Genomic DNA, 20,625 nt, shown 5'->3' with positions numbered 1-20,625 from the left:
CTTTTTTCGATGATTAATAGCAGGGTATTGAGATTTTTTTTTCTTCTTTTTTCGGTGATTAATAGTAGGGATTTAGATAAATGTTGCTCTATTATCTTACTTGTAAAGGTTTTAAGAATATCTTTGGCTCTTGACTAAATTAGGGTGAGTACTTGTTTCTGCACCTGCGCTCCAATAGTTAGTAAGCCTCGAAGACCTTGTAATTTAGCCCTTCACTGTTCGTGATGATTCATTGCCTGCCCAATTTGTTGGACTTGCCCCTTCCATTTGCTGCCTATTTTAATTGTTTTTCGTACAAGAAGATTGATACTCAATTTATGAAGCCTGAGTAGGCTCCTGGTACTACCATAATTTACACGTTCTTCAAATTTACATAAGCATTCTGAACAAATATTTAGTGAGGAGGAGTGGCAGTTTATTCGAATAGCAAAAATTCTAACTGATCAATCTAGTCAGATTGCCCTGCGTAAGAGTGGCAAGAACTCCATATGTTGCAAAATTTGATAAATCATCAATTTAAACAGGAGATTTGGAGATTGGAGTGTGTGAGGGACATGCCTGTCCAAAGCAAATGACAATATTGTATTCTTTTTCTCTTTTTGTACCAGAAATAGTGATTTAGGTAACATTAGTTAAGATAATGGCATTGACAGCGTGCTGAGATGTTTGGAGAATGATTACATTCTGATGTTATCTTTTTCTAAATTAAGACAATTCTCTTCACTTTATAGCTCTCTTGAGTATCATTGTATTGAAACAATAATATCTATCTATTTTTAGTTTTCCTTATATCAATTAAAATATCAGCATATAATTTAAACAATGGGATAAATTTCTAAGAAATATTTTTAAGACCCCGTCTCCATGGGATAAAGGCAAGGATGATGATGATGGAATCTGAACAATGGATTGAAATTTCTAAGAAAAAGGCATCTATATGATAATTTTAGGATAGATTCATTATTTATACATCTAAAGTACATGATTTGATAGGAGCAAATAGTGGGTGTGTGTATATTATGTACTGCCAAACAAAACAATAGGAAAAAGGTTTCTGTAATTTTTATTTATTTTTATTTTTATTTTATTTTGGAGCTTTGAAATTTTAATTGCTTAAGGACCTTCAAACTTAAAATTGCAATACCGAATACTTGTCCATGGTCCAAAAATTTAGTTTGATATATTTCTGAACTTATTCTGTAAAAAGACCAATGTAGTATATTATAGTTCTAAGAAGTCTGAATTTTCTCAGAATTTCATTTCTCCCTTAGAAGAAAGAGAACATGTAAGGAGTTTCAATGTTTCACCGCAAATAGCTTTCCAAAAAATAAATTTTTTTTTTTTGCCGCAAAAAATTATTCTATTGTAACTTATCAAAAAACAAAAAAGAAAAGAGAAAAGTATTCTATTGTAGTTTTCTTCATGGGGACTGTGTAACGTGTTGAGACTTCACCATGGTTGGCAACCAAAGCCGGCCAGTTCCTTTTTCAGGGTCTGGGACTGGTTGTGTGGAAAGACTGGGCCAGGGTCTGGGACTGGCTGTGTGGAAAGACTAGGCCTTGGTTTTGGCATAATGCTGTTTGAAAACTCTATATTGGAAGTTGGAACTGTGATGGTGTTGTTTCTATTTTGGTTAATTAAGCATCTAATGTTTATCTTCTCCTTCCTATTTTCTTACAATGACAGCTATTATAATTTGGCCAACTTTTCATTTGTCATTACTGCCAGATAAGTAGGTTGATGCTTACTTAATGGTTGTGGCGTTCTGTAAGTGCACCATTGGTATGGACCTCACTAGACCATTACAGCTTCAATAAAAGCGTGTATTGGGTTCTGCAACTGTTATTCTCTCATGTAAGGAGTGGTGTGGACCCACTCGTCTGGGTGTAGAATTCAAGTTCCATTATTTACAATTTTTTTTTGTTGCTAAACTTATTAAATTCCAAATAGGGGAAATAATTCTATCTTATCCCAATCTTTTATTTCATTGTATGAGAAACATTAAATATTTTACAGACACATTATGCTTTAGGTATTAAAATCACTTTTTAATTTATTTGTGTGGTAAGTGATGCGTAGTCACATTTGCTATTATGCCATCAGAATCCTCATGAAACTATAGTTTTTAATATACAAGGATAGCATTCAACTGTCTTAAATTTTAAATGGTATGTAATGATCAACTGTTGTTCTTATCATTCAACAACTTAGTTAACTAATTTGCTTTCTCTTTATTGATCACTGATGCAACTGACCCTTACAAATCAATATTACAATCACCTTCACTTGCATGGAATAAATAGTCACAATATATGTGATATATCCATCCACATATCTATATTTTGAAAACTCATATATCTGTTTTTTGACTTCTTCCAACATTTTATACCTTGTTTTAGCGTTTGTTATCAATAATACAATTTTTCTAAAATGGCACTGATATATATGTATATATTTATTCTTTTTGAAAATTTGTCTATTTATTGATTTTACTCATATTTTAGGGACCTTTGTGCATACATTTTCATTGATCTAGTTGCTTGATATTAAAAAGTTATTAAGAAATATATTGTTTTTCCTTTGTCATGTTATCTTTAATGACAATGGCATTTATGTTAATTTAGAAATCATAGGCTTTATATGTATTTGGCACTATACCATTTGCTGGCAGACTGACACAAATCTGTCTGCTTCTCATTTTGCCTGTACTTGAGGTGGTAAGTGGATGCAGAATTCTCCTCTCACTGTAACTCAGTGCTCTTTTCTGGTATAAGTTGCTTAGGGTTTTGTTAGTGTTTTGTATGAGAAATGGCTTTGTCTATTCTTAAAGAACTACTGCAAGAATATGAGAAGTCATTGTTCAATGAGGTAACAGAATTTTTTCTAAATGGTCTTAGACTTTGTTCTTTGAAATTCTTGTTGCAAATCGTCTCCTTAGCTCTTAAATTGTTGAATGCTATGTGGGATGTTCTTGTTGTGTACATATGATTTTGTGGGAACTGGGTAAGTGGAATGCTATTATTTTTGGGCATTGGATTGGTGGAATGCTATTTTATCTTGTTGAAACATTTGTTTTTTGGTTGTGAAAATAGAATTGTTTGTTCTGTATTTTTCTTTATATTGCTTGGAAGTATATATTTGTGACATGGACTAGATACTAACTTCTAAATTAGAACTTGTGTTTTTGAATGTTCTGTACTTCTCTCTTAATTGAATACTGTTTGAAAGAGAATTCTCAGGTTTTGAGTTAAAGTCTTTATATTTTCTTTGCAGGGGATCATAAATGACCAGTTCTCTCAAATTCAGGCTTTGAATAGTGCAGGTAACCATGATCTTGTCGTGCAGTTGATTGATGCATACTGTGTTGAAGTGGATGCAATCTTATCAGAACTGGAAAGCTGCATGTACCTTCAAAACTTGAAGTTTCGTTTAAAAAGTTACTGGTTTTGATATGTACTTAGGTTTTTTTTGGTTCTGTTTTGTTTATTCTGCAGTAAACTTCCTGATGTTGATTTCTCTAAGTTGGCTGCACAGGCTCGCAAAGTAGAGGAAAAAAGCTTATGGTAATTAGCCGTATCTTTTCTTGCTTGGGGTATCCATGAGATAACTTCAATGGAATTTCTGTCAGGTCCAATAAATGAAGAAATTTGAACATTCTCTTAGTTTCCATGTGTAAAAGATGAAAGTTACGCGTGATATAAATGCAGATAGGTTGGTGTTTAAAAAAAGGAAGTTCTGGACTGTCTTAAAGATATGCATATACTCACAAGTTCAAATATTGTTTGAAAGGTAATTGGACCATCAGAGTGTAAATGTGTGCATGAACCACGTGCCGTTAGTATGGTATTGGGCTTGAGAATGGGGCCTATGCACATGATAAAAATGCAGATAGGTTGGTCTTTTTTAAAAAAAGGAAGTTCTGAACTGTCTTAAAGATATAATATACTCACAAGTTCAAATATCGTTTAAAAGGTAATCGGACCATCAGAGTCTAAATATGTGCATAATCCATGTGCCATTAGTTTGGCAGGGTCAAGAAGTCCTGAAGTTGCAGCTTTGCTGATTCAAACTTAAATTTTTTCCCTCCATTTTAATCAAGTTGCCTTTTTCAAGCTAATTATTTGTTCATTTTAGTCAAGGTAACAGATTTCTTTCTAAATGGTCAACTGTTTGTTCATTTAAGACAGGAACCATGCCTTGCTGATTACTAATATTACTTTTAGTAAGGGTCATGAAGGAATTAGGTGATCTGCAAGATTATCTTTCATTGTGTCTAGATGAACGGTTGATCTAAAGTTTACCCAGTTTACACGATAAATTAGTATTACACTTCATTGTTCTCTTTCATTGTGTCTATATGAATTGTTCATCTATGTTTTACCTGCTTTACATGGTATATTAGTAAAGGGCAAACCCAGTGCATGAGGCTCCCACCATTGTGGGGTCTGGGAAGGGATAGATGTAAGCCCTACCTTCACATGTGGAGAGGTTGTTTCCTTGTTTCGAACCCGTGACCTGCAGGTCACAATGGAGCAACCTTGACGTTGTGCCATGGCTCACCCTCCTTTACATGGTATATTAGTATTATACTGAATTGCTTTTTGTCCATCGTAATCATAAATTGTGGTGCCAAATAGGAAATTGCATGTATTGTACATTTGCACCATGGAGTCAGGTGAAAGCATAATCTCTTCTCTTCTTCCCCCCACACCCCCCCCCCCCCTCTCTTTCTCTCATCATTTAGTGATTAAGTATTCGATCTTAATTTCTTATATGATTTTACAGTTTTGGTGCTGAGCATGTGAGACTCGCATGCGGTGATCTCTTCGTGCTTGTGAGCAGAGTCATATGAGAAAGTAAGAAAAGACTTCTCTCACACAATTAGCAATCATACTTTTTTTTTTTTTTTTTTTTTCTCTTTCTTTTTAATAATTTTCTTTCGATATTAGTTAATCATAGTACTCCATAGACTCTTGTGATTTCAAAAAGTTGCTAATAACTTATGAACTAAATGACCTGCATGAACCTTGTCCTTGTCCACATATACTGTTGGACTGAAATTAAGAGTGTTGAACTGTTAACTGGTCCTTTTCCCCTTTTTTTAAGAACAACTTTGATAACCTAGCTGCCGCCCATAGTAATGGTAATGGAGGATAATTTAAAGATCTAAACTTAATTAATCCAAAGGCCCACAAATTATTGAGTTGAATAAATTTTTTTTTTTTTTTTTTTTTTTTTTTTTTTTCACTTCTTTTTCAGTCAAATTTTATTATCTTTATAATTTTATAACTGTGTGGTTCTACACTTTGGTCCATGAATCAGAATTACTGGTCCAAATATAAAAACCACTATTGTGAAGAATTAATAAGTATTCTTTTGGGATCTGGACTGGAGCAATATTTTGTTTTTCCCTTTACCAACTCCCACTTTTGCTTGGTTGGCTTTTCATAGTTGTTCATTTCTTTTTGAGTAATGATTGGCAATATGTAGTTAATCTCAGAAACATTTTTTTTTTTAACTTGCTCAAAAACATTTTAAACTATTTGTAAAACAAATTCAGAAATTTTAAAAACATATACGAACATTCCCAAACAAAATATTTGAGGGTCAAGTCATCTAACTGCAAATTTTATCATGATCTTGTTGTGTGAGATATGGAAACGTACATGGTCCTATAAATGTCTTCTACTTTGATGACCTACAACCATTTGCTCCTCTTACGAACAAACTTCAAATTACTAATGACTTAAATTAAACGGAAAATTTGGGCTCAAAGCTTTTTTGACACTAAAATTGCCAAAATAAAATGACACTAACTCCTAATAAATTCGATTTTCTTGTAATAAATAGTTTTGCAAATCAACTTTTGACCGATTCCATTATAGCTATGTGGATACAATACCATCTGTATTCATTTTAATCTCTGTGGATCTAGTTTTAAAGGGACACTATTCTATGTTCCAGTTTGACTACATCATTGTGTTGACACTGTAGATCAAACCAATCAGAAATTTACATGTGATGTCTAACAAGGTTGGCGGGGTTTATAATTTAAATTTCAGTTTGAATTTGGCTAATATAATATATATTTAAGTCATGTTGCCTTTGCAGATCTCAAAGAACACACATTTTGATTCCTGATGGATCCCGTCCACCATGTCAAAGAATATATCATTGTTTCCATCACGTGTTTCTTATTCATATATTTTTTCTTCTTTTTTTTCACTTCTGATTTTACAATGTTATCCAGATCTTACATGAATCAAGTATTTGCCTTTTATTTTACAAGAACATGCCATTATTTTCTTCTCTATTCTCTTCTTTCATAATTATACTTCTTTGTATGCAACTCTTTACACTTTTAAAATATATTCGGTTTTCTTCTTTTGTGGGAAATATCATCATTTCAGATTCTCCCAAGCGATAAGTTGGTTGAGGAAAGAATTTTCAGAAACTCGGAAAGAGTTGGAAACCTTTGCTCAGGTACTTAAAACAACAAATTTAGTCTTACTATATGAAGCATGAACACCGACACTAAACTTGGTCATGATGGATATAGCAATATACTATCATACTTTTATGTAGAATTGTATTATATATGGAAAAATTACTTTATGCTAAATTAATCTAATATTTTGGGACTGTACATGAAATTTAATCATGTCTCATGGACAATGACTTAACAAGGGTATATATGTGCATGCATATGTTTATGTATGTACGTATAAGTTTTTGCACAGATACACAGCTATGACGAGTTTTAGTCTCACAAGTCCACATCCACTTCTTTAATAAAACCTTCTTTTATCAAATTTTGCTATAAAGAATACGTGGTCGAACTTTTTAATAAGATTTGTATAAACCTTTATTTTATTTTTATTTAGAAATTAGTTTAATTTTTCTTTACAAATTGCTTTTTTCACGCCGAAAGAAAGTCATATCTCAAGCATTCAATAAGTATCAGCCACTTCTCTGAAATGTCTCCAAATTAAGATTTTTTATTTATTTATTTATTTTTTTACTTATGGACTCACTCAAGTCTAAGAAGTGTTTGGACAGTAGATTTCTGAAATATGGTTTATGCGCAAGGAGGAGAGAGGGTTCCTTCTGCTGGATGTTCTTCTTTTGTTGTTTATAATGTGTTAAACTTTATTTCTCAACATTTTTGTGTCTTATGAAAGAAAATGTTGTAGAGCTATTAGTACAACTGACCAATTTAGTTGAAGTACTGGGACACTCAAGTTACCTAGGCGCTTAGGCTTGGTGATGTCTGCTCTTAGCGCTTTGGACCACCCCCAAGCGTGGCGAGTTGGCTAAGGCATCATGTAGACAAGTCCCTTGGATAGGGCCACAATCAGTGAAGTTTATGTTTATTTAATCAAATGATTTTTACATAAATGACCCCCTGTTAATTGGCAGGCCAGCTAAATACAACTCGATGTCCAAGGCGAAGTTTTTGAGCTTCCAACTGAATTTCTAAGGTCCCATGAAATTTTTGGCAAAAAACAGCAAACCTTGAAAAGTTCAGATAATGTATGCCAGTCTTACCGTTTCAGCTATGTTTTTAAAAAATAGTTGAAAAATGATGTGGTTGCCGGGGGTGAAATTAGCATTGCTATTACCCAATTATTTTTTCATTCTTAGGCTTATTTCATCTGGTTCCTTTTGATAATTTGATGAATTTTCAACTACAAAACTCACTTTTAAATTTTCCACAACAATAGACACAGGGTAAGTAAAAAGTTTAGAAGAATAAAAGATAATAACAAGTTTGATGAATTTTAGAATTACAAGGAAAGGTATGAGAAAAGGGATGCAATTGAAGTAGTATTTTATTTTTTAAATTTAAAATTTTTATGGGTCCACGTCAAGGAATTGTAGAATATATTATATAGAAAATCTGCAATGGGATTAATTGAAATATGATTGGCCTTTTCCAAGTGGGACTCTAGATTTTGATTAAATTGCCTAGTGGTAAAACTGCCACTATTAAGTGGGTTATACTTTAGAAGGAAGGCCATTTTTGTTTGGACAGTATCTAACAGAGTTTAGAAGTAAAAAGACCAAGCTGCAGCCTCTTGTTTGATAAGGACTAGAATCTCAAAGAAGAGAGTGAGTTAAGGATGGATTGTTGAAAATGAAGAAAATTGGGTCCTCAACAGAAAATAAAAAATAAAAAATAAACCTTTCTTTTTTTTTTTTTAGTTGATGTGTACTGGTCGGTGGTTTATATAATGATAAGATAATGGGGTTTTATTAACTCTTCCACCATGTGTGGTTATTTCCTGTACTAAATGGAACTTATTATTGGAATATTACCTAGCGCTAGTCTTACCGTGACAGGATTCTGTGGAGGGATAAATCGAAAGAAACCGAATATTTAATATTCTTTCAGTGCCTGCTATAGGGGCTTGAACTAGAGCCAGTGGATCCAATGGTCGAGCATCTTATTGCTGAACCAAACAATGGCCCTCCAAATGGAACTTATTTGAGGTTAAACGATAATTTATATGATGACATTAACGCTGTTTAAATTTCATGGGTGGGTCACTTATGATGCACATGCACGGGGATGGAAGTTACCATATAAAATTATAAATAGGTCAAACAAAGAAAATAACAACCAAACTGTTCACGTTTGAAGAAGTTGAGAATTTTCCTGGCTCCATCCACAGGGTGTGATCTGATTATTGTATGAAATAAAATTTGAAAATAATGTGCCAGAAAGTAATTGCTCAAGTTTAAACTTGTGCATCCCTCTCAACCCTTTAGGTTATAGATTAAGTTAATCTTGTGGATCCTGATACTTAAATTTACAGCTTCAATACCTGCTGGAATGAATCAGCTGCTTATATATATAGATATATTAATGTTGTGCAATAGTCCCTGTTACGTAGCTAACATTATTCTCAATGCTTACGGAAGTTCATCCACTTGTTTTAGCTAATTTATTCCACGGGACACTTGCAGATGGAGCGAAAGATTATCAGACTTAAGGACAAGCAGCAGAATAGAGGTTAACTGCTGTCGTATCCTCCTGGTGTATGAGAGAGTTCACAAGGATGTAGTGTTGTGCATATGGAAATGATCCAAACTGAAACCATATTTAGCTTTGTTCTTCTGGCGGACAACTTCATTTGCCCAGCTGCATGTTTTCACTTTGTTATGAACGTCTGTGTAGCGCTTGTTGCTCGCTTGCATACTCACTCCTAAAAGTGGAAACCTGAAACTTCTTTATAAAAATATATTGGTATTATGATAATGATTGTTGTTGTTATTATGATGATGACAGACAACATTGATGATGGATCCTCATAAATGACAGTGATGGAGTTCTACCAAAGATGTTGCAACACCCTGTTGCATGACATTTGCATCTTATGGGTTAAATGCTTAGCAATTATTTTTTTTTTTTCGCTTTTCAAGAACATTCTGAACATACCATATTCCTGCGGAATACCATCTTAGGGGATTATTTCTTATATTTGTGTTTTAGGCATGGTCTTTAGAGGAGCATGGAGTATCAGTAGCTGAACTTGTGTAGGATAAACTAGGCTCGATGTTGTCTTAGAATTGATTACAATTTTTCACCTTTTGAATATATGAAAGTTTTCCATATATTTGTTCGATCAAATAAACTAGCTGTTTCATCCGTTATCTACTTCTTATTAAAATCATCTTGCTGACATCAACTCACTTTGTTCCCCTAGGCACTTAAATTTCTTTCAAATTCCTCTGGGCTCATCCCACATCGACTGGGGATAGAAAATGAATGGGCCATCATATATATATATAGGCACATGCATGTATCACTAGCCAAGGTTACCCCGGTATGGGTCACATTTTTATTAACATCATGGTCCTAATCAGCTGAGACGCTTCTTCAAAATTTCACATTGATTCTTAGAAAGGTATTTTTCATTTGACATTGTACGTGACAACGCATTTAATAACCATAGAGAACTTCCATTAAAAAAAAAAAAAACTTTATTCATGTTTGTTTCTTAGCAAAAAGTTTTTAAGATATGTGGTTGATTTTTCAGGATTTGTCGACATGAATATATATATATTCTTTTTTCCTGAAGTTCCTGAGTAATGTTATCACCATACTTAAGTAATGTTATAATGGCATTTCTTATGAGTTATTTATTGAAAGATTATGTAATTAAAATTTCGTATCAAAATTCATTTATAGTGAGTCACATGATTCAGTCAAAGTTATAAATATATATATATATATATATATATATATATATATATATATATATATAACAAAAAAATTTAACTCTGAGATCACTTTAAGGTGAAGATATAATTTATGTATTATTTTTGTTATAAAAAATATGACAATTTAAAAGAGAGTTTATAAAAAGGATTTTTTTTTTAAACTAGGACTCGGGTACACTCTTTTGGAAAAGATAATACCCTAATGACCGTATTAGCATTAATCTTTTAAAAAATCTTTGTGTGAAATCATGTAATAAATGTTAAAAGAATTATTTTGAAGTAAATTTTTATTTATTTATTTATTTATTATTTTAACGCTATTGAAGTAAAATTGGAACCTTCTTGGAGCCACTATAAACCATTTTTTTTCATTTATTAATAATTGTCTGACCCTAATTGAGTTTAGCAAAATTATGACTAACAGGGTTACAACCGTCAATCAAGCAACTCAATTACATATAATACGTACACTTACATAAATATATAAATTATAACCAACCAGGGCGCCAAATGGAGTAGATATTGGGTGACCTTATCCTCTTCTCTCTCCGGTGGTTCTAGCTCACCGTTACTTCATCAAACATAAAAATGGCAGCGACCCTACACCATCATGCCTTTTGCACTCTCAATCACTTAAAAAAGACCAAAACTCGGATCAGTCCCCAGTCGCGGAGACTCGTCGCTAGTCAGGTCCGGTGCGAGGTGGCAGTCGGCGAGAGCCGGCGAGTCACTGTGAAAAACGGGAAAGATTCGCTCGATATCTGCAGAGTTCTGAACGGGATGTGGCAGACCAGTGGCGGGTGGGGCAGAATCGACCGAGACGACGCCGTCGAGGCCATGCTCCGCTATGTCGACGCCGGTCTCTCCACCTTCGACATGGCCGATCACTGTAAATTCAATACTTCTCTTTTTGTATAAACCCTAATTATTTGCTTTTCTTCTGAATTTGATATTGCCACTCCACATTTCTCCACAGGCGCTCTAATTTTTTTAGTGAATGAAATTTCAAATTACCTTTAAAAATTAAGTGTGCATTGGAGTTTTTTTATTTTATTTTATTTTTCTCCTTTTTTTAATAATTATGGAGTGAGACGTCAATGTTTCCAATTGTAGCAATTGGGTTGCTCCCCTTGGATTCCCCTTGGAGCCAGTGTTCCAGCTTTGCACGCTCCCCTTCCCCCTCTAATAACTAACCCCTAATATGCAATGGTATAATTTCCTTCTTTTCTTATAAAAAGAAAAAACAAGTGAACTTGAAGTGTAAAAATTGAATGTTGGAAGTTGGGAAAAAGAAAAAAACAGTATAACAAAATTTATTGACTAGGGTATTTTAGTCAAGCTGAAGTTTGGTACACAAGGATACAACAACACTTGATGCATTTAAACAAGATTCTCAAATAATAATACAGTAATAAAAGAAAGAAAATGGTGGTGGGCTGAGACACGGAATTGGAAGCAGATAGGATAAAACTGCTTCTAAACTGGACCAGTCACTATTTTTCTTTCTACTATTTGTTCAATAACACAAGTGTGTAACAACCCTTTAGGGTATTTTAGTCAAGCTGAAGTTTGGTACCACAAGGATACGAAAACACATGATGCATTTAAACAAGATTCTCAAATAATAATACAGTAATAAAAGAAAGAAAATGGTGGTGGGCTGAGACACGGAATTGGAAGCAGATAGGATAAAACTGCTTCTAAACTCGACCAGTCACTATTTTTCTTTCTACTATTTGTTCAATAACACAGGTGTGTAACAACCCTTTAGGGTATTTTAGTCAAGCTGAAGTTTGGTACCACAAGGATACAAAAACACAAGATGCATTTAAACAAGATTCTCAAATAATAATACAGTAATAAAAGAAAGAAAATGGTGGTGGGCTGAGACACGGAATTGGAAGCAGATAGGATAAAACTGCTTCTAAACTGGACCAGTCACTATTTTTCTTTCTGCTATTTGTTCATAACATAAGTGTGTAACAACCCACCCTTGAGGACTTAAGCTCTCTCTCTATATATCTACATATGCATACATACTAGCCTATAGGACTTAATTTCCCTTCTCTCTCTCTTTCTCTCTCTCTCTCTCTATCTATATTCTAGCTCTTCCATCTCTCAATGGCAGAGTTCCTGAACCAATTTTTTAGCAAATTTACCCTCAATTCAATCAAAATAAAATCTGAAAGGGGGACTATGATACAAAAACTGCATTTAAGACCAATCCGATATGCGGTAACTGAAGATAAACGGTGGACTGTTGTTAAGAATGGAAAAGATTCATTGAACATCTGCCGAGTTGTTAACGGGATGTGGCAGACAAGTGGTGGTTGGGGAAGAATTGACCAGGACAATGCAGTTGATGCTATGCTTCGATATGCTGATTCTGGGCTCACTACTTTTGATATGGCTGATATATGTAAGGCATTGAGGCACCTCAGGGATATGACTTAATTACTAGTCTATATATGTGATCAAGAACACGTGGTTATAGCATGTTCTCAACTTTGTTAAAAAGATTTTATTGTCATTGCTTATTTTGCTAATACATCGCTACAACATAATTTGTTTTTAAGGTGAATCTAAAGAGAGTAATATTGAGGGACAGTTTTAGCGTACTCTGCACACCCTTGCATTTAAATTTTCTCTGTTAATCATTTTCAGTTTTTACTACAACTTTTTTCTGCCTATCATGAGTGACCTTCATTGATTAGTTTGATTTCACAGATGGGCCTGCAGAAGATCTTTATGGAATCTTCATTAATCGAGTCCGTAGAGAACGCTCACCAGAGTTATTGGAAAACGTCAGAGGGTAAATTACACTCACAGAGACTTTGATGTTGAGATGGTGCTTCATTGGCTATTTGTTGTTTGTTTCTGGTTCTTTTGGACAGAAAACTAGTTTATAATGCATCTTAGTTCACATGATTAGGAAACTAGAACCTCTGGCTCATTGTAACATGCACAAGGAAAATATATGATGAGAATTTTTGTTAGCATGGAGACTGGTGATTTGTCCGAATAATTGGTCTTACTGTTTGTTTTGTGTACTGCAGCCTTACTAAATGGGTTCCACCACCTGTTAAGATGACAAGTAGCTATGTCCGTGGGAACATCAATGTTTCACTGAAGAGGATGGATGTTGCATCCTTGGACATGCTTCAATTTCATTGGTATTAAATTTCTTCTCGCTTATGTTTTTTGTGGTAAAGGGGAGATTCTCACAACTTGCTAAGACAGTTTCTTATGCAAGATATGTAACGTGTGTGCTCAAACCCCAGTGCACAGAGATGGCAGTGTCTGGTCTCTCTGCCCCAAACCAAGATGAGTTTCTCAATTTTACCACATCCTCGACCCCAAGTCCATTCTCTAAGCCCTCTCCATAAACACATTCTGGATTTCTGTGAGAATTGAATTATCAATACCTTATTGAGCTCAAAGAAAACTTTGAACTCTTCTTGAGATCGATCTGAATCCTAGCTAAATCAAAATCCTTACCATCTTTATAGGTGCTAGAACACAAAGGCCTCAGATTGAAGTGCTTTCTTGTTGGTGTGTGTGGAACAATGAGAGACGGAGAGGTATTTTTATCTCAGCACGTGTCCAATAATAAGTGAGAAATGGTGATGAGCCTCTCTGGCGTAGAAGAAAATAGTCAGCAAATGGATGACAGAGTAATGAATTATAGCCTGTACATAAAGAGAATGATTAGTGAATTCTTAAAGATCTGGAACAATTTTTATGAATTCTACATATAATGAGGAAGGAGTGTAGGACAGGGTGGGTTCACCCTTATTTCGATGCATCCTAAAGCTGGGTCAGGTATTGCCCTGCTTCTGCCCTGTTTATTCCCTACCTAGACCTGTCCTATTGGGGTGGGGTAAGTCACTATACCTCAATAATGCTGAGTAAATTTTGTTTTTGTTTTTGTTTTTTTTTTTTTTAATTTAGTTCAATCCTTGATCAGTTCACTCAAAGAGTTTAAAAAATCTCTGTTATTGTTTAGTGCTTATTTTTTATGTATGAAGTTGCCAATTCTATGTAATAGATGAATTGATCATTTTATTTGAAAGTCTGAAGGCAACTCCAAAATCCCTTAGCGGCAAACTTCAAGGAATTTAATCTCTTTTTACCCTTCAGTGATTTCTAGGCCGGATCATATTCTCTAATCCTGTAACTGTCTCTCTTTTTTTTTTTTTTGGTTAGACAAGATTTGAACCCAAGCACAGCTATGTTTCCTTTCCTTACTAATCTTTCTTTCATTTTTCTACTTGAAACAGGTGGGACTATGCAAATTCTGGCTACCTTGATGCACTAAAGCACCTTACAGATCTCAAAGAAGAAGGTTGATTTTATTTCCAATTGCCGTTCAGCCATCATATTCAATCCCAGGTTTCTTGATAACCCTCAATTACTTCATTTTATGGCATGCAGGTAAGATTAAAACCATCGCTTTGACTAACTTTGATACGGAGAGGTTACAGATAATCCTGGAGAATGAAATTCCAGTTGTTAGCAATCAGGTAACGGAACTATATTTTGTTGTTGTAATTGGCATTTCCATAAATGGAGTATTCAGTTGCTGGGAATTTTCTTGTGGGTTTCTTCAGGTACAACATTCAATTGTTGACATGCGTCCTCAACAAAAGATGTCAGAGCTTTGTCAGCTTACAGGAGTTAAACTTATAACGTCTCTCTCTCTCTCTCTCTCTCTCTCTCTGCGTGTGTGTGTGTGCGTGCGCGCGCGCGCTGCTTTTGATATCTCACTATTCAATTATCCACCTCCTTGATGATCAATGCCCAATCCGGATAGTTCTGCTTACAACAGTTCTTAATTTTATCTTTACTGGGATCAAATTCTATTACGGTTAAAACTTTTTTGCTCTTAAACTGGCTAATGAGTTCAATAGATTGCATTTCTATTGTTCAAAATTGATGATCCATTTTACAGCCTCTGGTATAAAATAACGTGTTGACATTGAACCTTTGCAAAGTTATGGTTTCGTGCACTCTTTCGAGATCTAACATAGTTTTGCATGCAGATATGGAACTGTAATGGGCGGATTATTGTCTGAGAAGTTCCTTGACACAAACTTATCCATTCCCTTTGCTGGCCCTCCTCTAAACACTCCTTCCCTTCAGAAATACAAAAGGGTATATACTCTTAACACAACTACTGTTTTCTGATATATACTCCAAAAAATTGTAACAGCAGATTCATAATGAGGAAATTGTTGATATGATGGGAATATGAATTATATGTAACTGACGTGGCAGGAAAAAAAAAATGGAACTCTAGTTTAGGAATACGATTCTGCAATTGATTCTATAGTGTGAAAACAGGATGGAAGCATGGTCTGAAACTTGATCTCAAAGCTAAAGCAATACACGATGACAATAAAAGCATGAGAAACATTAGTCAACATTCAGAGAATTAACTATTTCGTGAATGTTTTTGGGATTTGTGAAAATTTCTGCAAATCATTCATTAACATGCGATTAATTAATAATGTATATTCGGTGCAGAGTTCAAGTTTGATACTTATACATGTCAGGAAGGACGAAGGGAATTTGTGACCTTTTTCGTAGCATAGTTCTAAATTAATTTTTCTTGTTTTGATGATAACCTTTTGTGAATTTGCAATAATGTCGCAGATGGTTGATGCTTGGGGAGGATGGAGTCTCTTCCAGGTTTTGCTGCAAACTCTGAAAAAAGTAGCTTCTAAACATGGGGTCTCAATCCCAACAGTTGCTGTGAAATACATCCTGGATCAGGTAAAGCCCTTTCACTTAACCTAATGATGTCATTTTTTACGTAAAAAATTAATACATAGAATAGAAGATTTGAATGCTTCTCTTTTTTTACTTTTGTATTTTGCTACATGGTTTTGGGTTTGCAGCCATCCGTGGCAGGATCAATGATCGGGGTTAGGCTTGGGTTGTCGGAACATATCAAAGAATCCAGTGCTGTATTTTCACTTGTTCTTGATGAAGAGGATGTAAATAGCATCCAAGAGGTTTCAAAGAAAGGGAAAGATCTGCTAAGAGTAATTGGTGACTGTGGGGATGAATATAGGCGTGCATGAGACACTCAATTGCTGCATTGTTAGGTCGCATTAGAATTTTCTTTTCCTTTTCTTACTCATTTTGTTTCATTAATACATACTGCATATTGTAATCATTTTGTATCAGTGAAAATTTTCGTATGCCCTGTAATTTACTAAATAATAAAACCTCTGTTTTGATCTTACTAGTCCATTCAATCTATTTTGTGACCTGGTTGATCACAAGTAAGATATTAATAATTTCAATTTTGAAAAACTTCTTTCTGTAGAAGCAACAGTAACATGAATAGTCAATAATATTATATATGCAATCCATGCATTTGGAAAACAATTCATTCTTTTCAAAACATTTAATATTGCAGTCGCTCTCATTTTTTCTTTTGGTAAAATGTTTTTGTAATAGTTTCAATTCCGCAAATAAATCATTCCTATCAACATCAAAAAAATTGTCATTTTTCAAATTGCTTTCAAGATGAAAGCAACAAGTCTTCATATCATCATCATCCAATGCGTTTAACTTGTATTAAGTAGACAAAAACCCAAAGATGTCCTCATATTCTCCTCCACTCAGATTGGGCCCAAGTTTATAAAATAAAAATTAAGTTACGAGTGGGCTGGCTTGATTGGACTGCATGAGCTGCATTAAAAAGAATCTTGATTAGGCTGTGTTCTCCTTCACTCAGATTGGGCCTAAGTTTATAAATAATAAAAAATTAAGTTACAAGTGAGCTGTATTAAAAATAAGTTGTATTTACCCTTCATCAACTGAGCTGCAATTCATTTTATAAATAAAATATTTTTCACACTATATATACTATATATATGGGCTCACAAAAAAATTTGGGGGCCCTCCAAAATTGGGGGACCTCTGCGGTGGCGCCACCTACACCATCTAAGGGCTGACCCTAATTGGAACAAAGACTTCCCTAAGTTTGGGGTCTGCAGGCTCTCACTAACGTCTCCTTATTAAAATATATACCAAATGAGGCATAGTTAATGATACTTCCTAGTCCTTCAGAGGAGAAGGTCGGGATTTCAAGTCCCCATAGAACATTAAGTGTGTGGATATATTTCTTGTCAATGAATTTTTTATTTATTTATTTATTTTTTTATTTATTATGTACCTTTTTTATCAAACATTTTTGTTAGATTGTGTTTACAAAAAAAATTATCTTAAATTATATGCTAATCTCCATATGCGCATCTTTGGTGCATTGGCAAGAGGAAACTAAAGTGTTACATTAGCAAGATTGCAAAAATGCCAATAACAAATTGATATCATATAAGCTAATATTTTAGTTGTCAGTTGTTAAGAAATAAATTCTATAGCGTATAAGTTATTAAAATACTTTTTTAATATTTTATTTTCATCAGGCATTTTTTAATAATTTTTCTAAAATATATTTGGTAAGTATATTTTTTTATTAATATTTCACTAAGGTAACCTTTTTTTTAGTGGAACCAAATTATCTTAAGTTATATGCTAATCTCCATATGCGCATCTTTGGTGCATTGGCAAAAGGAAACTAAAGTGTTACATTAGCAAGATCGCAAAAATGCCAATAACAAATTGATATCATATAAGCTAATATTTTAGTTGTCAGTCGTTAATAAATAAATTTTAGGGTAAATTACAACGACACTCCCTGAGATTTGTCATATTAACACTCATATATAACTTAGTCTCTTTTTGAACAAAGACACCCCCTAAGTTTGCAAATTTAAACAATGACACCCCAAACATGATGAAAGTATATATTTACCCTTTGACCATGTAGAATGACCAAATTACCCTCATCCAAAAAATCCTTTCTTCCAAATTTTCTATAGCGTATAAGTTATTAAAATACTTTTTTAATATTTTATTTTTGTAAGGCATTTTTTCATCAGGCATTTTTTAAAATATTTTTGGTAAGTATATTTTTTATTAATATTTCACTAAGGTAACCTTTTTTTTTAGTGGAACCAAAGTACTTAAAAGAAAAATAATTATAAATTTAAATTTAATATTAGAAAATTAAAAAAATTATTGAGAAAAAAATTAATGTTTTAACAATGTTTTTTTTTTTTATTTTTTTTATTTTTTTTTTACCACTTCTCTTTTTAAACGCAGGTTATCATTTTCTTATCAATATCAGTGTTAGAGGTTAGTGAATTTAGGGGGAGAAAGGGTGTAAGGTCTTAAACAAGGGCTCTTATACCCGAGCAATCCATTTCTTATCAATATCAGTATTAGGGGTTAGTGAATATAGGGAGAGAGGGGGTGTAAGGTCTCAAACACGGGCTCTCATACACGACTCGGACAATATGTAACTCGTTCTTATCAATATCAATTATTCACCTCTATTTATTTGAGTTGCATTTTTTTATATTTTTCGAAATATATATTATTTCATAAATATACCAATACTAATGTGATAAAAAACATATAATTGATTTATAAATTCTTTAAATTTTAATTACATATGTTTAATTTGGCTCCAAACCAAAGTTTCTCGCTCCCACCCAAATAGGTTGAGCGCTCAGCTTTTTATGTCGGAGTAGTGGAGACAAATTACACCAAGGTGGTTGTTACAGTTCCAATATCAAAATGAACGAACCGAACTGTTTGGCCGAAGAATGTGTGGAGCTCACTGTAAGTGTGGGTGTCTGCTTAAAGATGAGCAAGTTCTCTCTAAACACCAAAACCGCACTCCCTCTCCGTCTCTCTCTCATGGATGCTGCAAAGATGGACGAGTCACTGTCGCCGGCCGGCCAGCTATTCCTCAGTCCAGAGATGAACCAAATAATCACCTACGTCATTGGCCAAAAACACCCAATTGACGTGGACGCCGTGAAGGCCGAGATTAGCAACTCCGTCATGTTCACACTCCCCAGATTCAATAACTTAATGGTTAGAGACTCTCGCGGCGTCGAACACTGGAGAACAACCCAGGTTGATCTCAGCCAACACTTCATCGTCAGCCATGAACCCGTTGTCAACGGAGTCAACGACGAGGACGCGATCAACGACTACCTCGCCGAGCTGGCGGTGTCGACCCTCAGCTTCGACAAGCCGCTTTGGGAAATACACCTGTTGATAGCCCACAAGGGCACCATCTTTCGGTTCCATCACGCACTGGGCGATGGGATTTCGCAGATGTCTTTGCTTCTAACGTGCTGCATGAGGGCCGATAATCCTGATCAGCTACCCACTGTCAAATCCTTGGGGACTTCTACTTCCAACGCCACTACTCGTGACAAGTGTTAACATAATTAGATTATAGCCGTTGTATAAATTATTACCATAGTTACATTATATTATAGCCGTTGTATAGATTGTTACCATAGTTACATTATATTATAGCCGTTGTATAGATTGTTGCAATGATTATTGTATAGCCGTTGGTGATCTCTCACCTATTTATACCTCCCCTTGTACATGATTTATTCACACTTGATTATATAGAACATATTCAACATATATCTCTGTCACTCTCTTATATTCAACATGGTATCAGAGCCATGCCTCTGATCCTCATCTGCACCATCTCAATTTTTTATTCCACCGTTACGACTCATCTGATTTGAGTCAGAGCCTCCATCTCTCTCTGCAAACTACAAAATCTATAAGAATCAAATGTTCAAAACCCATTATCTATATCAAACCCCATCTCTTTCAGTTTCCATCGCTTGCTGTTCCAGTTCGGTTTCGTCATTCGCAAGCTTCAGCCGCTGTTCCACGTGCCACCTCCTTCCTCGGCAAATCCAGTCCTCACACCTTCTGCAACGAGTCGCCGCTCCTCACAATGCTACTCTTTCTTAGGTGTTTAAGCCGCCAGCCTCGCCGTAGCACCAACATCGTCACCGATGATTTCTCTGCTCTCTGCTCTCTGCCGCCGCCGGGAATCCACAGTCGAACCATCCGCCACCAACAGCCAGTTGACATCACACCGCTCTCATCTCCATCTTCGCTGACATCACACCGTTGCTTTATTTGCCAACTATCGGTGGTGCTCTCTCCAATCTTATCTTTCTTTTTTGTGGACATTTATTTGGGTAGCAGTTAAAAAAAAAAAAAAAAAAAAAAAAATAACAACAACAACAACAACAACATTTGGGGCTTACTATTGTGACAAGATTGGGCCTACTAATCACCTCTCATATTTCTATCAGTCATGGACAGATTTGAAAATTCTAATCCTATTAGGACTATTTTGGCAGGTTGTTCAAATTATATCCTTTGGTCTCAAGCTATGTCCAGTTTTCTTAAAGGTAAGAAATTATGGCGGATTATTACAGGTGATGTCATCGAACCAGTGCAACTCGACACAGAAACAACAGAAAAATATGG

General features: G+C 34.6%; 2 protein-coding genes and 1 long non-coding RNA gene across 4 annotated transcripts; all 3 read left to right on the top strand.

Moving 5' to 3' along the window:
- Nucleotides 1-4,784: 4,784 nt before the first annotated feature.
- Nucleotides 4,785-9,304, top strand: LOC132268462 (uncharacterized). Its single transcript, XR_009469299.1, has 3 exons — nt 4,785-4,856; nt 6,411-6,483; nt 8,971-9,304. It is a non-coding gene; the product is annotated as an uncharacterized LOC132268462 (long non-coding RNA).
- A 1,416-nt stretch (nt 9,305-10,720) lies between these two features.
- LOC132270257 (flagellar radial spoke protein 5) lies at nt 10,721-16,477 on the top strand. 2 transcript variants are annotated; one of them, XM_059771445.1, is made up of 9 exons: nt 10,721-11,116; nt 12,955-13,039; nt 13,284-13,400; nt 14,508-14,572; nt 14,662-14,750; nt 14,838-14,917; nt 15,270-15,381; nt 15,883-16,002; nt 16,128-16,477. In XM_059771445.1, the coding sequence occupies exons 1-9, from the start codon at nt 10,816-10,818 to the stop codon at nt 16,311-16,313; spliced, it is 1,155 nt and encodes a 384-aa protein (XP_059627428.1). In that variant the 5' UTR covers nt 10,721-10,815; the 3' UTR covers nt 16,314-16,477. The 2 variants fall into 2 exon arrangements, with proteins under 2 accessions (XP_059627428.1, XP_059627429.1); XM_059771446.1 differs by lacking the exon at nt 10,721-11,116 and adding an exon at nt 12,206-12,646.
- A 2,405-nt stretch (nt 16,478-18,882) lies between these two features.
- Nucleotides 18,883-19,542, top strand: LOC132269800 (wax ester synthase/diacylglycerol acyltransferase 6-like). The gene has a single exon (XM_059771040.1). The coding sequence runs from the start codon at nt 18,883-18,885 to the stop codon at nt 19,540-19,542; it is 660 nt and encodes a 219-aa protein (XP_059627023.1).
- The last annotated feature ends 1,083 nt before the right edge of the window (nt 19,543-20,625 follow it).

This window comes from Cornus florida, unplaced genomic scaffold (genome assembly GCF_030987335.1).
Source record: "Cornus florida cultivar Cherokee Brave unplaced genomic scaffold, ASM3098733v1 CherokeeBrave_3.0.0_Hap2_Chr08, whole genome shotgun sequence".
Taxonomy (NCBI): domain Eukaryota; kingdom Viridiplantae; phylum Streptophyta; class Magnoliopsida; order Cornales; family Cornaceae; genus Cornus; species Cornus florida.
This window is presented reverse-complemented; position numbering and strand designations above follow the sequence as displayed.

Coding starts and splice junctions, on each gene's coding strand:
- LOC132270257 (XM_059771445.1), top strand. CDS start 10,816: ATGGCAGCGACCCTACACCATCATGCCTTTTGCACTCTCAATCACTTA. Junction 14,573..14,661: donor TACAGATCTCAAAGAAGAAG/GTTGATTTTATT, acceptor TATGGCATGCAG/GTAAGATTAAAACCATCGCT. Junction 14,918..15,269: donor ACAGGAGTTAAACTTATAAC/GTCTCTCTCTCT, acceptor TTTTGCATGCAG/ATATGGAACTGTAATGGGCG.
- LOC132269800 (XM_059771040.1), top strand. CDS start 18,883: ATGAACGAACCGAACTGTTTGGCCGAAGAATGTGTGGAGCTCACTGTA.